Source organism: Orcinus orca, chromosome 10 (genome assembly GCF_937001465.1).
Source record: "Orcinus orca chromosome 10, mOrcOrc1.1, whole genome shotgun sequence".
Taxonomy (NCBI): domain Eukaryota; kingdom Metazoa; phylum Chordata; class Mammalia; order Artiodactyla; family Delphinidae; genus Orcinus; species Orcinus orca.
The window spans coordinates 6,352,662-6,374,689 of NC_064568.1; the positions used below are offsets into that span (position 1 = coordinate 6,352,662).

Consider the following 22,028-nt stretch of genomic DNA (forward strand, 5'->3'; position numbering starts at 1 on the left):
TGAGATTCAATTCTACCACCATTTTTCTCCGGTCACAAATTTGCAAAACCTTTGTTCCTACAGTTTGTTGCATTCTTGGCTGGACTTAGCATCAATGACCATTTATGAATTAAATCTCTCTGCTCTTTTTCCCTTGGCCACCATCATCCTGTTCACCAAGAATGCATCTTAAATTGTAAACACGGACAAAGTCAGGCACTGAGATCCCCCAACCGTCCTCATTTATAAGATGGCTGTGCAGATGATCCAGAACATGCACATATTTTTAGAATATCCTCAAAATAAAGATGCACAATTAAATTATCAGGGAGGACTCACAGCCCTCCAAGAACATGTCCTTGAATTTTAGTTTGATAAACAAGACCCCACAAAATGTGGTGGGTGGGGGAAGCAAGGCAAAGTCATGCAGGGATAGAAGCTAGCTCACAGCGTTTTCTTGGTCTAATGCCCACTGTTCCTTCTGCTGGTGACCAACATCCTACCCAGTCTTACTGTGTCTCAGCTTTCAGGATGACTGGCCACTTCCATTGACAACCTAACCACAGGTTACAACACAAATGGCAAACAGGTTAAAGCATGTGTGTTGATTCCAGTCAAAAGGTGGTGGCTGCCTAGACTACTGAGCAGAGTTCTGAGGCCAAGACTAGACTCAAAAGGAAAGCATTCTACAATCGACTAGTGATGTCTGCACTGAGCACAGCCTCCAAAGACAGGGGTTGAGAAGTATTTGCCTTCCCTAGATTGTAAGATTCAATCCTGACAGGATGACAAATTGAAAAGTAAACAGTATATTAGAATCCAAAGTAATGTAAAAAGTTACCCGTTCAAGGCAGGAGGAGGGTGGTGAATTCAAGTATCTACCTGGGTAGGACAGGTAGAGTAAATGAGCAATGTGAGCTGGGTGGGGACTGTGGCCAGCTTGAGGACAGAAGCTTCAAGCAAAGGCAACAGACGGTTCTCAGCTGCAGCCCCTGCTGCCAAGAATGTGGGAATGTGGCTCTGGTTTGGCCAGATCTTTTTAATTTTTCAAGAGAAGCTGAAAAATCTGGATTTTCATGTCAAGCCTTCTGATTTTTCAATTTTGACAACCAAATACATTTTTGAAATTTGCTGGTCACTGATCTAAAGCCTAACTGGCTGACAGGCCCCCTGTCTGCAACCCTTGATCTAGTCTAACCCCTTCATTTTACAGAGGAAAATCTGACACTCAGAGGCAGGGCTGCAATTGCAGCCCAACCCCCCGAACCTCAGTTTAGTACTTCTTCCCTGCATCCCTACTCTGTGCAGGAAGGGTCCAGTCTCTGTATTTGGCAAAGCAAGGAAAGAGCATCACAGTTCTTCTCCCTGTGCCAATCCCTGGGCCAGTACTCAGCTCAGGTTCAGAGCTGAAGAGTGTACAGAACAGGTACACTTTCACTGGAATCTGGACTCATGGCAAGAGACATGACATACCACCAATCCCAGGTCCCCCAGCAGGACCATCAGAGAGACCCTCCCTGGAGGCCATACCTGTGTTCCATTTGTGCCCACAGGTGGCCCAGGGGAGCTCGGTGGTGAAGCAGTTGCTCAGGTAGAAAATGGCCCACGCCAGGATGATGATGTAGTACACGTTTAGATGGGCCTCAATCACCTGCGTTGCATAGCCAATGCCTGAAAGAACGAAGGAAAGCCAGTGATTTGTCTCTCTCCGCCTTGTTAAAAGCTGCCCTTCACAACCTGACATCACCCAGGAACCCTTTTACTTTGTTATTAACTCAGTACTTACCTTCAAATAAAGGGCACACTTTCCTCCAACACGTAATGCCACCTTCACTCGTAAATTGTCCCAGAGCTGTTTCCAGGAAAAAAACAGGAATCCCACAGCATATAAAAAACACCACATAGGGAATCAGGAATGCCCCTGCAAGGATGCAAAGTAAGCGAATGAGGTTAAAATTGCCTCTACCACTTCACGTTCAGCCCTTTAATAAGCACCTACCAGAGGCAATACCTCATGTGCTCTGAGCTTGAGTTCAAGTTCCTGCTATGAGGACCAGAGTCAGAAAATGTGAGCCTGGGTTTGTGCTCTCTGCTGCCTACTCCCTTGAACAAGTTTATGTCACATCTCCCAGCCTCAACTTCCTCAACTGTAAAATAGGGCTTTAATACTTAATATCGGCACCACTTATCTCACAGAACTGTTGTGCAGCTAAGATGATAATGTAGAAGAAATTGTGTTATATGCTTGATTCTTTTATTTATGCATTCTACCCTCCAGCGCAGGTCAAATTCATTCCCTCCCTGAACGCTACATCCTTCTTTTATATTCTAAAGTAACCTCAACAGGCCAGGGGAGGGGGACCTCTTCTTCTTACTTGGGAAGTGACCTGCAAAAAGTCTTCATAAAGAAAGGCATTCTCAAGGAGATATACAATGAGCAGTAACAGGCCCTTGTACGTGAGCCCCAGGTATGAAGCTGAGTTATAAGCAGTTCGTAGCAAGAATCCATCCAGAGAGGCTGGCTTTGAGTCAATCTGAGAAAAGACCACCGTAAGCTTTAGTGCTCCCATCTTGAAACACAATACCCACTGCCTGAGCCTTTCTGTGAAACAAATTAAATAACTGAGGTGAACATGAGCCATTACAAGAAGAAAGGGATTTTCCCAAATCCCTCATTCTATCTCTCTTGTCTAATAACAAAGCATGAAAACACACGCTATTCCCCACCTTCTGATCTCACAAATGAAGGCTTTCACTGAAATTGCTTTTTGCTAAATGAGTCCCTTTAACCACAGGATTGAAAGCAACGATTTTGATCAATCCTGATAATAGGACAATATTTACCAGGTTTTGAAAAGGTCTTAGTTTTCTATTTTTACAAAGTTTCACCTTGGGAAAGAAATACTAAACTATTGTTGCAATTTATGAGTAGAGCTGTGTAGATTTTTTTAAAAAGGTAAACAGTTGATAAGCAGATACCCCAACTATATTAAAAGGCAAAAAGTGTGTAAAAGAAGATAAGAGGGTCTGTTTGCTGAATATAAATCTAAGTGATTAAAACAAGCCACAGAAGTTTCCTGAATATGCTGTAATTTACCTGTGAATCCTCTAGAACCTAACAGATGACACTTTCTGAAAGCCTTGTGGCCTCTCTGTTCACAAAGCTAGTAATCCTTTGGATAACTAGCTCAATTAAACCAGGATATCTGTGCACCCAACGGAGACTCTTGTCTCATTAGAGTAAAAAGAAAATGACTCATTTTTAAACTTGACTCACTACAACCTGTTTTTTCATCTGAGGCAGAGTTTGTAATTAATGCAACTTACACTATTTTCTGATTTTAGGAATGCATTTTTTGTTGTTGTTTTGGCATAAGAATTTCCCGTATTTAAAAAAGAAAAAGAAAAAAGATGTTAAAACAGCTCTTGCCTGGGACTATCCCAAAGGGTTTCCACAGGCATCTAAGCGGACATGGCAGCTTACACAGGCTGAATGTGCAAAGAGAGGCGGATTCCCAGATGAGGGCACAGGGCACGTTCGGGGTCTCTGGGTCTGCTCCATCTCTCCCCCTTGCCAAGCCACCAACACTGGCGGCCACTTCATTACCAGTGCAGGGCAGGCTTGGAGCAGGCTGTGCCTTCAGGATGAATGTCTCCAAAGAAAGGGCCCTGGCCAAGCAGTACCCTTTTCACTCTCCCTGCAGCTGCCCGCACAGGAAGTCCCGCTCCATGAAGCCTAACAGTGTGGTCCCTGCCAACCTGTGAGCCACCTTCACTGGGGTCTGGGGATCTGCTGGAGGGACACAGCAAATAGAGGGAGGAAAACACAGACACAGACTTCTCCTTGCAGAAACTGTGCCACTCAAGGTTTCACAGAGTCCTCTGCCACGGAACTCCCAGCTGTCCTGCTGATATGACAGGTCGGGGGCTCCTAAAGCCTGGAGCCCCTTCCTTGGGCTGGGAGATTTGAGGACTCACTGCTGCATCTCCACCAAACTGAGTCGGACACGTTGTCTCTAGAAACAACCCCTCTCATCACCTTCCTTTCCCTGACCCCTGCAAGCCTTAAGCATCTTCTAAACATCCAATTATTATTGTTGCTATTTGTCATGAGTGACTGAGACCAGTAAAAGAAACTGTTTGCTGCCCATTTTCCCACCAGACAGTCCTGAAAATAGGCCCTAGAAAAGGCCCTACGAGCAAATGAAAGGCAGGGAATCAAACAGCAATGCCTCACCTAAAAGTTCTCCCTGTTGTCATCCAATCCCACTTTAAAACCAGGCCTTTGGTGTCAGAATCCCATCTTTACCCCTTATTAAGTGAGTGACTTCTCTGGCCCTTAGTTTCCTCATCTGCAAAACGGGTATAGCACTACCTACAAAGATGACTGTAGGATGAAATGAGACGGTGTAAGTAAAGTTTAGTACGGAGGCTGGCGTTTCAACAAGCGCTCAAAACCCGAGCCTACTCAGATTATGAGCCCCTTTCCTTCATGCAGGTTTCCAGTCAGGAAAGCTGAGGCTCAAAGGGTCTGTCTCCTGCCCCAAACATGAAGGGCTCCTCGTCTCGGTCTGCACCTCACGCTGGGACAGAACACACCTGGCGGACAAGTCCCCGCGTGCTAGCAGGTGGTACACGCAGGTGCGAGGCGCGCATGCGCACTGGGACAGCGGCCTTGCTCAGGGGTAAGCTCGCTCGCCAGGTGGGCCGGGCCGGCGTTCTCCGCGAGGGGCCCCCTACACGCAGGCGCGGGAGGGGTCTCGCGCTCACCCCTAGCTCCCCGCCCCCACAGGGCTGGCTTCCCCCAACGCATTCTCCTCAGGGCCGCGCGTCGCCTCACCTCCGCCGTTCTTGTAGCACAGGTAAGGGAAGCGCCACACGTTGCCCAGCCCGATGATTTCCCCTGCCACGCTCAGCACGAACTCCACCTTGTTATTCCAGTGGCCGCGCTCGTGGACTGCCTTGTCGCGCTTGTCGCGCGGGTCGCGGGCGGACGCCGCGCCCCCGCTGCCGCTGCCGCTACCCAGCACCTCGGACTCCCGCGCCTCCTCGGCAGCCTTCCCGTTGCCCAGAGGCAGCGCCTTCTCCGCCGTCATGGCCGCGCTGGCTGCCTCGTGCGCCGGGCCGGCTCTGCGCCGCCGCCCCGGGCGGGCTGGCTTTTCAGGAGGCGCGAGCAGGCGGGAGGGGGAGGCAGGGGGTGGAGCTGAGGGGCCGGGCCGGGCCAGCGCAGGGACGGGGACGCCGCGCGGCGGCCCGGCGGCCCGGCCCGCCCGGCGCCCGCGTCGCCTCAGCCCGGCTTGGCCGGGCCCGGGAGCCCCGTGAGCACCTTGCGCGCGCCGCACTGCGCGCGCCGAGCACTTTGCGCGCGCCGAGCACTTTGCTTGTCGCGCTACCCCTTCCTTCTCATGTCCTACCCACATGGCCTCTTAAGAGTGGAAGGGTCCGTTCAGGCCTAGGCTGGGCTCCAGGCACCAAGCCCTGAAGTTCCACCACTCTGTAACCTCCAACCTCCTGGGCCTCAGTTTCTCACCTCTAATAAGAGAAGTGGCTGTAGAACAGGCTTCTCCGACTTTAACGTACACACCAAGCACCTGCGGATCTTGTTAAACTGCACATCGTGATCCAGTGGGTGGGGCTGGGCTGGAGCTTTGGCGTTTGGAACATGTGCCCAGGTGATGCTAATGCTGTTGGCAGGGACCACACCTGGAGGAAGAACGGAGTAAATGAACTCCGGGTTTCTTCCCGGTGCTCAGACTGTGAGCTCCCCTAGGGAAGGGACACCTCCAGATCTTGTCCAGCCAGGCACCCACTGCTCTAAACACAGTGACTCAGGACAGTGTGGCAGTTAAGCACGTCTGTCCAGACTGGCAACTCTAATTTGAATCTCATGCTCCACCTATCTTAGTCTACTCAGTCTTGGGAAGAAGTCATCTGACCTCTCTGTGCCTCAGTTTACTGATTTGCAAAAAGGAATACCAACAGTGCTTTTCTTATGAGTTTGTGTGTGTGTGTGAGTTAATAAGAAAATGCTTATAAAGTATTTAGTGTTTTCGAAGTGCTCTATGAACATTAGCGATTATTAGTATTATACAATGTGTAGTCACTCACAAATATATTTGTGCATATTCTTGTTGAATATCTGTCTTTCCACTCAATTGAAAGGATGATGTACACTGTCTTGTTCATTATAACAGGTACAGAAGCCAGCACAAGACCTAGTACATAGTAGATGCTTACTAAATATTTGTGGAGAGAAGAAGGAAAAGGCCAGAGGAAGGAAGGGAGGAAGGAAAAACAAAAGCAAAAGAAGATTAGGTCTGCAAGGGGCCACAGAGATAATCAGACCCACCTCTCATTTCACAGCCCTGAAGAAGCCCAGCCACATGAACTGTCGCTAACACCACCCACTGAGCTCTCCATCCATCCCTTGGAGCTCCCCCGAACCTCTGAGGAAGAGCCTCCTTGTCTTGTGGCCTCAGCTTCTCCTTCATTCTAGCTAGCAACTGCTCTCCCCACCTCCATGCCCCCCAGAAAACCCTTCCAGTCACCGTTTTCCCCTTTCAAGCTTCCTTCCTCCCCTCCCCCTCACTATCATATTTCTTGAAAGAGTGAGTTTACATGCTGCCTGCCCTATCTTCACCTCCCACTCATTCCTCAGCCCACAGCAATCTGGCGCCCACCCCCGCCACTCCCCTGAAGATGCTGTCTGTGAAGCCCTGGAAGCACTCTTAAAGTGGCAAATCCTACAGTTCCTTGTCCATCGCCATCCTGCCTGACCTGTAGGTAACTTTCGGCACCATTATTCCCATCTCTCCCTCTTAAACTTCACACCTGCTTGGTTTCCTTGGTACTGCCTGCCTCTGTTACTGTTTCTCTCTCTGCTTCTCTAGTCTTCCTCTCTTTCCACTTAAATTGAGTCTTTCTCACGCTGTTAGCCATCCAACTAAATGCTGACAGCTCCCAAACCTCCACTCCCAGGTGCTGTCCAGCATATATTCAAAAGCAGAGATCCTGCAGAGAGTGAGAGTGAACTGAACTCAGGTGGATTCAGGCTCTGCCCCTTATTAGCTGTGTTACCTCTGCCTCAGGCTCCTCCTCTGTAAAGTGGGGTGAATATTAATTCTGACCTCATGGGGTGGGTGTGAAGGATAGAAACCTTGAGCACAATAGGTGCCCTGTGAATAGTATTTATTATTTTTACTGTGATCTTCATGATGATGATGGTGATGATGGTGATGTTGGTGATGGTGATGTCATTCCCTTGCTTAGAAGTCTTCATCGGGCCTTCTTTTCCTACAGGATAAAATCAAATCGCTGACCCTGGCATTTTGAATTACCACCACAATCTGATTGTCCCAGACTTTCCTTCTAAATTAATTCCATCTTCTCCCATGCTAAAGGTCCACATCAGTATTTTCATTTTCTTTGCAGTGATCCTCAATGCTGCATATAGAATATATAGACAGTCAGGATCATCTTCGATCTTCGTGGTCCCTGCACATAATAGGCACCTAGGAGTTCATTTGTTAAATGAACAGCTACATCAAAACTTAGAGATATATTCCTGGATTTTATTATTGCAATATTGGGCTATACCCCAGAATCTGTGGAAACCTCCTTTGAACCTAATTACATTTTCACTTTGTACAGCTGGTCAGCATAATTAGCTACAGGAGTTGACTTCCTCTGAGCAGCTATGATTTTCCAAGGCCTGCTTGGGAAGTAACGTGAACCAGCAGCACAGGGGGACCCCAGCTCAGTTCTGCTGACGAGCTCTGTGGCCTCGGGTGCATCCCCTCGCCTCTGAGCTTTGGTGTCCTCAGTTCGTAAAATGAGCCTGATTCTCGTCATCTCCCATGGTGATCTTAAAGATGAAGCAAGACCATATGCAGAGAGCGTTGTACAAATACTAATGTCTCAAACTCACCTGTCAAGTTTTAACATTTCCCTTTATGAAAGTTAACCAGGTCAGTGTTCTCCTGTTAGAATTTAGTAAATAAATATTTAAAGTCCATCCCCATGATTATTTCATGGCTCTTGAAAAGGCTTCATCTTTTTCTCTGTCTTTATCCAAAAGAGACCACATCTCCCTTATCATCTCACAGCCTCAACTCTGGACCTTTTCTATTTGGTTATTTCTTTGTTTAGGTTCAGTGACCTGACGAGCACACACCATGTCCATGGGGTAGATGTGCTTAGGTTGGAGCACAGATGGGGATATGAGCCAAGTCTCATTTCCGGAGCTGGTCCTGATGCAGCATCGCGTAGTGGTTAGGAACGTGGGCTCTGCAGTCATACTTCCTGGGTTCAAAGCCCAGCTCCGCCACCTTGGCAAACTACTCTCAGCCTCAGTTTCCTTATCTGTAAGATGAGGGTGCTAATAGTATCTGCCTTTTAATTGCTACGAGGGTTGAATGGGTTAGCGTTTGCAAAGTACTTGGATTTGTGCCTGATACAGACATTCTGTTAAATAAATATAGAAATAGTCTTTAGAGAACAGAAATGTCATGACTCCCTATTCTTCTTGGGCCAAGCATGCAAAGTCTTCTGTCTTCTAGAAACAGCAGTTGCTGTCCTGAAGGCCTGTTTAAACTTCAGGATTGCTCAGTCATTCATTCACCAAATACCTATGGCTCTTCAGTTGTTTTTCAGACACGGTATTGGTCACGAGGGGACAGGCACAAGGCCTGCCCCAGTGGGATGCTGGAACCCGCTCAGACGGCCTGGTGAAAGCTGATGATGAAGTTTTCAGGGATTTTGCAAGCCACAGTTGTTGGTAGCTTGAACTCTGTCGTGGTGTGGTGGTTGTATTTACACCACAGGAATCTGCCGATGCTACAGACACTACCAATCAGCTCCACCCCACTCAGCCAGTGTACCACCCACTGTTCTGGGAGGAGACAGCTGCTAGTCAAGTAGTCATGGCAATGACTGGGAAGTTGGTGCTATGTACCACGGAGGAGAGGTCTGTGGTGCTGACAGACCTTGTAACTGAGAGGTTGGACCTCGTCAAGGAGGTCAGGGAGCAAGTGACAGGTGAGCTGCAGCCTGAAGGGACAGGAGCAGTGACCTGGATGAGGAGGGGTTTGGGGGTCCTGAGTAGTGATCTCGAGGGCTGGGGCTGGAGCACAGAGTGCAACAGGATGTGCCTGAAAGGGAAGAGTTTTTAGCAGTGGGCAACATGAGCAGATTTGCATTATAATGAGATTACTGTGACTGACTGCAGTGTGAACAGTGGATTATGGGGCAGGGTGGGGGCGGTGAAGAAGCTACTGCAGTGGTCCCAGCCAGAGCTGATGGCAGCTTAGAGGAGGGAGGGGACAGTGGAGAGCGACAGCAGAAAGTGGAGTAGAGTGATATGGCGGGGGTGGGGGGCTGGGGAGGGGTGAAATCCAGAGGACTCAGCCTGGGACTGCATATGGAGGGCAAGGGAAGGGAAGCTGTCAGGTGCGTCTCCTGGTTGGTGGAGCTCTGGCACCCCACCGTGGGGTGATGGTCCTGCTGCACTTTGTGCAGGTGTGCCCACTGCTGGCTCGTTGGGGGACCAGAGCACTGTCCTCAATCATGTGAACGGCTGCTGGACCAAAAACCTACATGGCAGAACCAGGATCAAAGAGAGGAAGCAAAAAGGCGTTCGGTACCAGAAAGAACTTCCTGCAAACTGTCCATTCTGAATAGTCTGCTCCAGGAGGCGGTGAGCTTCTCAGAGCCGGAGATGTCAAAGTGGAAGCTGGATGCAGCACACGGCAGGGACACCGTGGGGGGGACTTAGGGATGGGATTTCCCAATCATGAGAGTCAGAGAGAGCATGGTTTCCCAGAAACACCTTGCCTCATTATTACCACCATCCTTTTTTTAATAAGTCTGCCTCAAGAATCTCAATTCTTCATCTTTTGTTGGATCACGCCATTAGCCACTCACTTCTTCAGGACACTCCCAGCCCTGGAGTTCGGCCATCTGACTTGCTTTGGCCACTAGAGCGAGGAAGAAGAGATGACGTGTGAGTTCCAAGCCTCGAGAGACTGTGTTTCTGTTCACCTGGTGAACAGGAAAAAGGATGTTTCTGGTCCGTCTGCTGATCCAGGAGGAAAACAAGGTACACACAGAGCAGAACTGCCCCAGCTGAGGTGCCCACAGACTGAAGCAGAGCCTGCAGCACCCCACAGAGGGATGAGCAAACCCAGCCTGGGCCAGCCCACCTCCCACCTCCTGACTTAAAAGCTGTAATAGTCAGTGCCTGTTGTCTTGAGCCTCTGAGTACAGGAGAGGCTCACACACTTTTGTTCAAGTCCTTCCCTTTCTTGAACACCCCTGTTTGCTCATCCGACGGAGCTCATTCCCTCAAGCCCAGATTAATGCTCGCCTTCTTCATGAATTCTAAAATGCTTTCTCTACCTCTAAACTCTCAGGGCTCCTTGATGACTCAACCTTCCAGCATGAGGCATCATTTTGCCATCCTTCCACACCAGATCTAGGACATGGCCCTGGGGAAGGTCCCTGTAGAAGCATTCTTCCCTAAGTGCCCTCAGTGCTGGCTTCGGGCAAGGTCTTTACTGGTAAGGCCAGAATTCAGATGGAAGGATGGGGGAGGCCTGCTGGCAATGCTGCCCTCCCCTTGACCTCTAGCGATCTCTTAAGTCTTTGCTCCGTCTGCGTATCTTCTGCCACAGTGTCTGGCACAGCCCTCTGTGATCGGAAGGAAATGCTGAAAGAACTGAAATGAGCGTGAGTAGATGATGACTCTGTCTGTATACTGTAGTAGATTGAATGATCGGTCCTGACTCTTCACTCCCCCGTAACTGTGTCTACAGCCTCATTCTTGCCATGGCCCCCTGATGGACAGACTGTCCTGCTTCTTGCCTTGGTTTTGGCCTCGGCCACGTGATTCACACTGGCGGTTTGACACGTGCTTGCACAGTTGGGTTTGCCCTCTTACCCGCTGACACTGCTGTGAGAACACAGCCCACGTGGCTGCTGCCCCCCCACCAGCCTCAGCCCCAGAAGGAGACAGTGGGGCTTGTTCCACAGCCAAAGCTGACCAATATGCTTATCACAGGCTGCGCTTGGGCCCTCCCGCAGCCCTTCTCTGTTATGCTGCGTGACACCACTGTGGGGTAGGGATGGTAATATCTTTGTTCTACAGATAACAGAACTGAAGCTCAGAGACGTTGAGCACCTTGTCCACACTCACACAGTGGAGCCAGAATTCGATCTCAGTTTTGTGATGATACTCTTTGACCTGCCAGGTTTGATTGCAGTCCTCTTCTAGCCAGTGATTTCACCCACATGAACTTTGTCTTTCCCTGTTTGATCTAAGCAGAAAAAGGAGGGGACAGAGGAGGAAGTCCATGTCCTCTTCCTCACCTAAGCCTGAGAACATTTGCTCAAAACTTAGTCATTATATCCTGGATGCCAACCCGGGAAGAGGAGTCCCCATCTGGGCCATTTCTGGAGGAGACTCTAAGTTCCCAAACCCTGATTTTACACTTGCACTCTGAGCTGCAGCCCTTCTGGAATTGGGCAGCATCTGTGTTGTGAACGCAACTGGTTCCTCACTTCCGAGTTTCCCTGTGCTTGTACCTAATCTCCCCGTTATCCTGCCTCAGGTGTCTAAAGCCAGTGGCATATCAAGATGCGTACATTTACCTACAGGTGGGGCTTCCAGAACCACTGCATCTGACAACAGGCTGTGTGTGCTCAGCTCCAGCGGCACCATTCACATTGTCACTCGAGAATTGTGCAACATGGTGGCCCTGATCCTGTTACGACACACGTCAACCCTGACCCTGGGTTACCCAGCTGGGAGACTGCTACGCTCCCCATGGGCCCCAGATATACAGTGCCTTATAGCTGTATATCAAGGTTCCTCAAATATTTCCTGTGAGGACCATACACTAAGAACTGAATGACTATTAACGATATGTCCAGCCCCAAATCATAGCTCTCTGGGTCCGTTTCTCTGGTAACAATGATATCCCAAGCAACATTTTATACACCACTTTCTTTTTTGTGATCCATTACCAAAAAAAAAAAAGGGGCTTCCCTGGTGGTGCAGCGGTTGAGAGTCCGCCTGCCGATGCAGGGGACGCGGGTTCTTGCCCCAGTTCGGGAAGATCCCACATGCCACGGAGCGGCTGGGCCCGTGAGCCATGGCCGCTGAGCCTGCGTGTCCGGAGCCTGTGCTCCACAACGGAAGAGGCCACAACAGTGAAAGGCCCGCGTACCACAAAAAAAAAAAAAAAAATTATTGGGGAACTTTTAACGAAATTTTCCTTGTGCCCTAACACCCTCATCCCAGAGAGAGCCCACAGTGGCCCCTAGGGTCTGCCATGTGCTAAGCAAGGTGCTTAGCAAGCAAGGTGCTGGTTCAGAAGTGGTCTTGGCCTTTCAACAAGTTAAACATAATCCAGCATGGTGGGCACTCGAATAGAGGGGGAAACAAGGTCTTATGGGAGCATCCTAGGGGGTTGCATAAGACTTCAGGGAGGAGGTGACATTTGCGCTAAGCCCTTGAAGTATGAGTAGGTGTTCAGATGGGCAAAGGAGAGGAGGCTGTGGCAAGTAGAAGGAACAGTGTAGGCAAAGGCACGGAGGTGTGGAGATGCTCGGTGGGTTCGGGGGATGCCAACTACCTAAAACAGAAGTGTCCAACAGAGCAGCCGCCAGCTGCACGTGGTTCCTAAGTGCTTTAAATGTAGCTGGTCCTACTGGAGATGTAAAACACATTCCAGATTTTGAAGGCTTAGTGTAAAAAAGAAGAATGTAAAATAGCTCACCAATATTTTTAACATTGATTACATGTTGAAATGATTTTTTGGATTTGTGGGTGTGATATTGTGATTTATAAGAAATATGTATTTGATCGTTCAGATGACCAAACTATAGTTCTCATATATATATGGTCTTCATCCACAGTTCCTGGCTCACAGCACCCAAAACCCTTGGAATTTCCTGAATGAAAAGGGCAACAGAAACATCTTTTGTCATATTTGGTCTCTTGTCCTCAGTCCCTGAAGTCCTTGAGAGCCATAAAGGGGAAATGGTATCTTGTTATTCGTAACAAGTCTCTTTCCACCACAACTGGGTTTTTGTTAGTGAGGTGACTTTTGGAAAACACCTGAAAATGAGGGCTGGTTGCCAGGGAACCAACCACTAAGAGAGGGGTGGGACTTTCACTCCCACTCCCTGATCCCAGGGAGGGGAGAGGGGTTGGAGTTTGAATTAATCACTAATGGCCAATGAATTGTGCGTATATAAGGAAGCCTCCATAAAAACCCAAGTGGACGGGGGTTGGGAGAACTTCTGAATCAGTGAACACAGGGAGACGTCCTTCCCCATACCTTGCCCTATGCATCTCTTCTATCTGGCTGTTCCTTAGTTATATCCCTTTGTAATAAGCCAATAATCTAGTAAGTAAACTGTTTCTCTGAGTTCTGTGAGCCACTCTAGCAAAGTAATCAAACGCAAGGAGGGGGGCATGGGATCCTGCGATTTATAGCCTCTTGGTCAGAAGCACAGGTGACAGCCTGGACTTGTGATGGGCGTCTGAAAGGGGGGAGGGTGCAGTCTTATGGGACAGAGCCCTTAACCCGTGGAATCTGATGCTATCGCATCAGATAGTGTTGAATTGAGCTGAATGGTAGGACACCCAGCTGGTGTCTGAGAATTGCTTGGTGGGGTGGAAAAACCCCACACATATTGGAACTGGTGATCAGAATCATCTATTGGGTTAAATATAATATAAGATTAAAGTGAATTTCATCTTTCTCCTTATAGTTTTTAAATGTGGCTACTGGAATATTTTAAATTACTTATGTGACATATTTATGTTAGCACTGGGCTAGAAAAACTGGAGCCACAGAGGCAATGAATTCAGATTCGAGCCTTTAGTTCAGCTGTGGGCTGAAAGGAGCCGGTAAGCACGCCCGATTTGCTACATAGCTCAGAGCAGCAGCCACTCACTGTTACATGGCAGCCAGCCTCTTCACAGTGTAACGTGCTCTGCCCAGTCCCTGAAGCATCTGTGCTTTAGATGCCGCTGTGAGCACCCGCGGTGGCCATACTCCGCAGAGTGGCAGCCAGAGCGTGAGTATCCCAGCTTTTCTGCACCAGTGCTGTCCTGTTGAGATATAACGAGAAGAGGTCCAGACCCTCATTCTTGGGCTGCCTGGGGAAAACGTTGGTCTATGCTGTAAACCCAGTCTGAGTCCTAACCAAGTAAACTCTCAGGAACCTATTTGAGGTCTTGAATCAAAGCTATTGCCAAACCCAAGACAGACAGCTTCCTGCCCGAGGCGGAATATTCAGCCATGACTTAGAGATCAGGCCCCCCCGCTGTGGGCCATTTGCTTCTCATCAAGCTGTGAGTTACGGAGTGCTGTGCCCATTTCTAAACGCCCATCTGTTCTCCTCTTTAGAGAATGGCAAGGGGACAGGTGTCTGTCGCTGCCCCAAGTAGATTTTTCTCAACTGTCTTTCTTGCAGATTCCCTCATTCAGTTCACACCACAAATAGTGTGTGGTTTGTATTATCATCATCTCCAATTTATATTTGAGCGAACCAGGCCAAAAGAGTTTGAATGGCCCACGTAGCTTGTAAGTGGGGTTGCGGGAGCTTGGATTTGGGTCTCCTGGCTCCAAAGTCATCTTCCCATTGCCTGATCTGGCCTCAGCCTTGTTGTGTTATCTGACTTCCCAAGCTCCAGTCATGAAGCTCTGTGTTAGTTAAGAGAATGCTGGCGGCCGTAATACATAAACACTGAAATCCCAGTGCTTTCACACATTTGAGGTTTACTCTCAGTATGCAAAGCTCTATCAGATGTTTGAGAGGCAGCCTTCCATGCAGTGATACAGGGATCCAGGTTCCACCCATGTTGGGGCTCTGTTAGTTTCAACATGGGGCTCACAAGATCTCTGCCGATCTCCTCCACGGCTGCCATGACAAGACAGAAAACCACCGACATCCTGTTGGGGGATGCTGGGGATGGAACATACATTAGGCAGCAATGGCATTCCACTTCTAGGACAGAGACCCCAGATGACAGTGTCTTAAAGAGAGGAGGCATGCCCCTTCTTCACCCTGCAGCTTAGGATCCTATACACGTGGTGGTAAGCCACCTTGAGCCACATGGTTGAGAAAAACGCCCTAGGGATGGCAGACTGCAAGAGCAGAGCCTGGGTCCCTGAATGACTACACGGGGCTGAGTCACCATGCCAGCTGTGCACTACCTGCCTCCAGAGACTGTGTGCAGGAGAAAGGGATTTCCGTCTCATTTAAGCCACTGTTGTTTTGGGTTCCTGTCCCATGCAGCTGAACCTGCATCCTAAATACAGGGTGCCCAGTCTTTTTGTCCGCAGTAGGACTCTCACAAACAGTGGCTGGAAAAAGAGTTAGTCAGCCCACAAGCCCCAGCCCTTACCACAGGTGCTTAGGGAGTCAGCAGAGGGAGTAACAACCTTTTGGGCATATCATGACATTTTTTATTATGATAAAATAGGTGTGACATAAATTTACCATTTTAACTATTGTTAAGTGTACATTTCAAAGGCATTAAGGACATTCACACTGTTGTGCAGCCATCACCACCATCCATCTCCAGAACACTTTTCATCTTTCCAAACTGAAACTCTGTCCCCATTAAACACTAACTCCCCCTTCTCCCTCCCTCAACCCCCTGGCAACCACTATTCTACTTCCTGTTTCTGTGACTTTGGCTGCTCTAGGGACCTCGTGTAACTGGAATCACATAGTCTTTGTCCTTTTGTGACTGGCTTATTTCACTTAGCACAGTGTCCTCAAGGTTCATCCACGAGCCAGAATTTCCCTTTTTTAAGACTGAATACTATTCTATTATATGGATGGGTCATATTTTGTTTATCCATTCATTTGTTGATGGACACTTGGATTGCTTCCACCCTTTGGCTATAGTGAGTAATGCTGCTATGAACGTGGGTGTGCAAATATCTGGGAGGAAAGGAAAGAGCTCTGTGGGAAGGGGAAGAGAAAGTAGAAAAGGCACGTTCGTATCGTGGACCTGGAAGTAGTGTGTAACTTTTCAGCTCACATATCATTGGCAGGAACTAGTCATAGGGTGTACTAGTTATCTACTGCTACATAACAAATTACCCCAAAACTTAATAGCTTAAAACAATAAATACACAGTACCTTATGGTTTCTGTGGGTCAGAAAATAAGGAGCAGATTCACTGAGTAGTTCTGGCTCAGGGCTTCTCATGAGGCTGTAGTCAAGAGATGGGCTGGGGCCGCAGTCGTCAGAAGGCTTGATGGGGCTAGAGGACCTGCTTCCAACATGATGCACTCACATGGCTGTTGGCAAAAGGCCTCAGTTGTTTGCTGTGTAGATCTTTCCACAGGGCTGATTGTCTTCAGAATGTGTCAGCTGGTATTCTCCAAAGGAAGGGATCCAACCTAGCCTCAGAAATTATACACCATCATTTCTGTGATAGTCTGTTGATTACATAGGTCAAAGCTGTAGGTAATGCTCACTGGTGTAGTTCAGACCGAAGTCTCAGAGAGACACCATTAGGGGAGAGGCATCATCAGGAAAAGTATGGATGGGAGCTAAATTCAAGGGTTGGGAGTCTAGGAAGCAGTATAACATGTCAGATAAGAGCACTGGTTTTGGAGTCAGTAGCCTGGGTTCGAAATCCACTTAAAATTCTTCGTTCTTGGATGAACACTCACCTCTCAAGAGTCCATTTTCCTGTATAACAGGAAAAAACAACATTTACCTCAGGATTTTTAGGATTGCTGATCCAATCCAGTGTTTCCTAAACTTTGCTTTATCTGTGTCCTTAATGCTTTTTTTCATATATGTATGCCACCTATAGTATTACCTAATATTTTTAGATATTTTATAACATCTTTATTGATATATAATTCACACAATACAACTCACCCATTTAAAGTGCACAATTCAGTGGTTTTCATATATTCACAGCTGTGTAAGCATTACCATAGTCAGTTTTTGAACACCCCAATTTTCTTCACCCTAGAAAGAAGCCCTGTACACTTTAGCAGTCACTCCGCATTTTTCCCCGGCTCACCGCTCCTCCAGCCCTAGGAAACCGCTGATCTACTTTCTATCTCTCTGGATTTTCCCATTGTGGACATTTCTTATAAGTGAAATCATAAAAATATGTGGTCTTGGTCTGGCTTTTTTCATTTAGCATGATGTTTTCAGGATTCATCCACATTGCAGCATTTATCAGCACTTTATTTTTTACGGCTGGATAACGCATTGTGTGGATATGCCACACTTTATTTATCCATTTATCTGTTGATGAACAGCAGGATTGTTTTCAGTTTTTCACTATTATGACTAATGCTGTGAACGTTCGTGTACAAGTTTTTGCATGGACGTATGTGTTCAGTTCTCTTGGGTATACCTAGGAGTGGAATTACCTGGTCGTATGATAAATCTGTGTTTAGCCTTTTGAGGAACTGTTACACTGTTGTACAAGGGTTACAATTTCTTCAACGCTTACTATTATTTTTTTTTTATTGTAGCTGTTCTACTTGGTGTGAAGTGGTAGCTCATTGTGGTTTTGATTTGCTTTTCCTTATTGTAGACTCATCTTGTTTATATTTAAAGGAGACTTCACATTGCTACCCTAAGCGGAAAGACAGTATCATTTACCACAAATAGTTGGTAACCTGCTAATAATGTAACTATGAGAATGACACTTGTCTGTGTATGCATGCTGTAATTGATGTTTACTGCATTTGGGGAAATACCAATATAGTCTATGTAATAAATGTGAAGCTATCATTTTATTATTGTTTGTGAATCATAGGCAAAGGCAGAAGAGGGTCTTTTGTTGTGTTTGGTTTTTTTGGGGTTTTATCCAGGAAGAGGGTGGGGTGAGATTCAGAAGATCTGTATTAAAGAGGGAGGTCTGGCTAGCGCGAGGGAGCAGCCTTAGAAAACTGAAAACAACCAGAATGTGGATAGCGGGAATTTATGAAGTAGTGTTAAGTATAAAATCTGCTGGATGGCAGAGGTGAGAGCTCAGGGATTCTTTTCTCCAATGTATGTTGATCTTAACTCTCTCTCGCATCCTTGCAAGGCAGGCTAAAGTATATATTCTTAGAGCTCATGGATGGTGAGGGGCCAGTGCTGGATCTGATTCCGCCTTAGATTCCCTGCCCTGCCCCCAATGCTGCAGCTCAGACACCTTGTGTGAGGAGAGAAGGGCTGGCTGGGGAGTCCTGACCTGGCAGCTGGGACTGAGGTTCAGAGACTGCAGAAACTTGTCCAAGTTCATGGGCTTATAGACAGGAGACCTGGGACTAGAATCTGGGTCTCCCGATCCCCCTACCATTATTGTTTCTGGAAGGCTCTTCTTGGCTCTTTATTTCACCTGTTTGTATAGTGAGATGCCCACAGATTTCTTGGTAATAGACTGAGCTTTGCTACTCACAGTGGGGTTCATGCCAGCAGCAGCAACAGCACCTGGGAGCCTATTAGAAATGCAGACTCTCGGGCTCCACCCAGACCTACTGAATCAGAATCTGCATTTTAACAAATCTCCAGGTAATTTGAATGCACATCGATGTTTCAGAAACACAGACTAAGATATTACTGTTGGGTTTATTCATCCAAAACCCTTATTTCAGCACCTACTATCTGCCAGGCTCTAGTAAGTGCTAAGCAAGCAGAGGGTCCCAGGCCAGTCAGTGAGACAGATGAGAAACCAGAGATCACAGACCTACCACTGACTTTTATTTATTTATTTACTGCTCGCTGAAACAGTAGTTGCTTTATTGATTTCCCTAAAGATGAATCACTGAGAATTCACTGGTGGCTGCTGTGGGTGGTGTATGTCCGTCCAGCATGCTTTGCCTTTTGTCTTCTTCCAGATCATTTGGAAACTTCTCCCCTACTCATTTTTTTTTAATTCAAAAATATTTATTGAGCACCTTTATATGCCAAGTCCTGTTCTAAACACTTGATACAGTGGTCAAGAAATCAGACAAAGCCCCTCTTTTCAAGGAGCTTCTTTATATTCTAATAAAAAATGAAAAATAAATAATATCAAAGAGTAATAAGTCTTCTGGAGAAAAATCAAAGTGACAACAGGGTCAGGGAGGAGTGTTCTTTGGGTAGAATGGTAGAAGAAGGCCTCTCTGAAGATGTAACATTCCCACCCAGGACCTGAGAAGGAGCCAGTCCTTTGACATCTCAAGCAAGAGCAGTCGGTTGGTTTTGGTGGAGCTGTCACTCAAGGTGCTAGAGCTGCCCTCTGGCAACAGTGATTGGTACAAGGATGAGCATGTGATCCCAAAAGAGCCAATAAGAGTCTTTCCTGGGGTTGATGTATAGACACGGGGAGAAACCAGTTGCTAAGGAGATTTCTTTGTGATCTTCAACAAGTCTCTTGCCTTCTCTGTGCCTCATTTTACTCATCTGTGAAGCAGAAGGGTTAGACCACATGCCACTTCAGCCTCTGCTACCTGGAACTTGCAGTTCTGAAAGATCCTGCTTTTTGAAACAAAGTATCACAATGCTGGCTTCTTTGGGGGGTCTGTCCTCCCTCCAGCCTTCTCAGATACATCTCAACAACAGTCTTAATAACTGAAGCTGACTCCTATTTGAAAATTTTAAATGGTCAGCCTCTGCCCAGCAGGGATTCTATCTTTTAGAAGTTTGTTGAGGTCCATCTACCATCCCTATATTTGTTTCACAACTGGAGGTTGGGAAGAAGGATCTAGGCTCAAATCCTAGTCTGCTTCTTATTCATCAGGTGACCCTGAACAAGAATTGTAACTTCTCTGAGTCTCAATTTCTTCATCTGAAAAGTCAATATAATAATAGCGTCCATCTCGTGAGGCCCTTTTGAGAAGTATATGAGCTGTCACAGGCACCTCTCATGCCCAGATCTGCGGTCTGTGGATCAATGTCCTTTCCCGCTAGACTGTAAGCGGCATGGGGGCGTGAACTGGGACTGATTTTACGTACAATACAGTTAGCCATTATTTTCTTTTATTACTGTTGAGAAAGTTAATGTTGATTTTTGTCCTTTTAAATAGCTATGCCAATCTGCTACCAAGATTATAGAAAGGGCTGGGGTAAGATAGGACTTTTTAGGGGCCTCTAATGAAAGTGTTTGCATAGAGTACATGGGAATAGCAAGAGGAAAAGAGAACAGACATCTATTGAGCACATCCAGTATGCCAGTCAGTGTGCAAGGAGCCTGTACATCCGGTGCCCATTAACCCCTCACCACAATCCCAAGAAGTGGGTAGGGTTGTTATCCCCATCAGGCGGATAAGAAATTGGAAGCTCAGAGAAGTTATGACACTTGTCCAGGATAACACAGCTAACGAGTGACTCAGATGAAATTCAAACCAGTCTGGCTCCAGGGCCAACTTCTTCCTACCTCTTTAAGATGTAGTTCTTCAGAGGTGATAGGAAGAATCCATCCTTGGTCAGGAGTCAGGGAAGTAGGTGTTCTCCGGTAATCAAGGAGGGAAGAGAGACCTTGCATGTAAACTGAGGCAGAGCTTCTGTGCTGAGAGGGTGATCCTGGGCTGAAAACAGAGGGCATCTACCTGTGTGGTCCTGTAGTGACCAGATCTCAGGTACTGTTTGTTGAATGTCACTGCTGTGCTATGCTCCATTTTTAGCTTTACAAGCATCACTCACAGGAGTGCCAGGAAATAGGGATGTTGTAAGCCAGACCTACCCAAAATCATGATCAGCAAGAATTGCAAACATACTTCCTTCAGTACAAACCTTTCTAAGTGAGCCACATTTCTAAGTTCTGCTCCATTAAAGCCATCAGAAAGCTTCACAATTGCTTCATAATCTATTTCACCGTGCTTTGGAATGGGACCTGCATGGATTTTCAATATATCTAACCTTGCTTGTTCGTTTGATAAATCAGTATGTATTTTTCTATCTAATCTGCCTGGACGAAGCAAAGTAGGATCCACTGTATCTGGCCTGTTGGTAGCCATGATCATTTTAACTCTATGGAGAGTATCAAATCCATCCACTTGATTCAGTAGCTCCGTTAAAGTTCTCTGAATCTCTCTATTAGCTGAAGTGCCCTCAGGAGACCGACGACCACCAATAGCATCTATTTCATCCATAAAAATGATGCATGGCTGATGGTCCCTGGCATAATTAAACATTTCTCTGATCACACGAGCACTTTCACCAATGTACTTGTCTATACTAGAACTAGATACAACCTTTAAGAAATTGCAGTCCAGCTTGCTAGCAACAGCTCACGCCATGAGTGTTTTTCCTGTACCTGGTGGTCCATATAGCAAACAGCCTTTTGGAGGTATTATTCCTACACGTTGGAATAATTATGGGTTTGTAAGAGGTCATTCTGTTACCTCTCTTAATTCCCGAATCTGTTCTGATAGCCCTCCGATCTCAGAATAAGGAACATTCCCAGGGTCCTCATGAGACATGTTGTGAACCAGTGGCTCTACCTCTCTTGGCAAATACCTCATGATAGTGTAGTCATATCCAAAGCAACTCTTGTTCCTGGCTTCAACTTACTTTTGTCAAGCCATCGACGACAACCCACAACATATCTTGGTCCATTTGTAGCTTTAACAATGAATTTTTCTTCAGTTAATTGCTTAAGTACTTCACCCACAATCTGCCCAACACTTTGTAGGGCCTTCACATCGTTTTCAGACTTTTCATACTGCTTGGCAAGTTCTTTTAATTGTTCCCTTAACTCCTTGAGACGGCTGTCCATCTCCTTGTGCTCCAGCAGCTTCTTTTTTTTTTTTTGCGGTATGCGGGCCTCTCACTGTTGTGGCCTCTCCCGTTGCGGAGCACAGGCTCTGGACGCGCAGGCTCAGCGGCCATGGCTCACGGGCCCAGCCCCTCCGCGGCACGTGGGATCTTCCCGGACCGGGGCACGAACCCGTGTCCCCTGTATTGGCAGGCGGACTCTCAACCACTGCGCCACCAGGGAAGCCCCGGGAAACTATTTTTAACTTTTTAAGCAACTATTATCTGTTTTCCAAAGTGACCATACTATTTTATATTCCCACCTGCAG

General features: G+C 47.2%; 1 protein-coding gene and 1 pseudogene across 2 annotated transcripts in view; both read right to left on the bottom strand.

Annotated features, from left to right (window-relative positions):
- SLC6A11 (solute carrier family 6 member 11) overlaps positions 1-5,457 on the bottom strand; it is a 121,899-nt gene extending 116,442 nt beyond the window's left edge. The window contains exons 1-3 of one of the 2 annotated variants that reach the window (XR_004485908.2): positions 4,820-5,457; positions 1,766-1,900; positions 1,510-1,650 (exon numbers count right to left, since the gene is read on the bottom strand). Coding sequence is in view for 1 of the 2 variants with exons in the window: in XM_004274837.3 (XP_004274885.2) it covers positions 1,510-1,650; positions 1,766-1,900; positions 4,820-5,399 (856 nt within the window). In the remaining variant the exon portion in view is untranslated. The remainder of the gene's footprint in view (positions 1-1,509; positions 1,651-1,765; positions 1,901-4,819) is intronic. The other variant, XM_004274837.3, reaches the window with a different exon arrangement.
- Positions 5,458-20,642: 15,185 nt separating this feature from the next.
- LOC101279227 (26S proteasome regulatory subunit 10B-like) lies at positions 20,643-21,740 on the bottom strand (annotated as a pseudogene).
- Between the last annotated feature and the right edge of the window lie 288 nt (positions 21,741-22,028).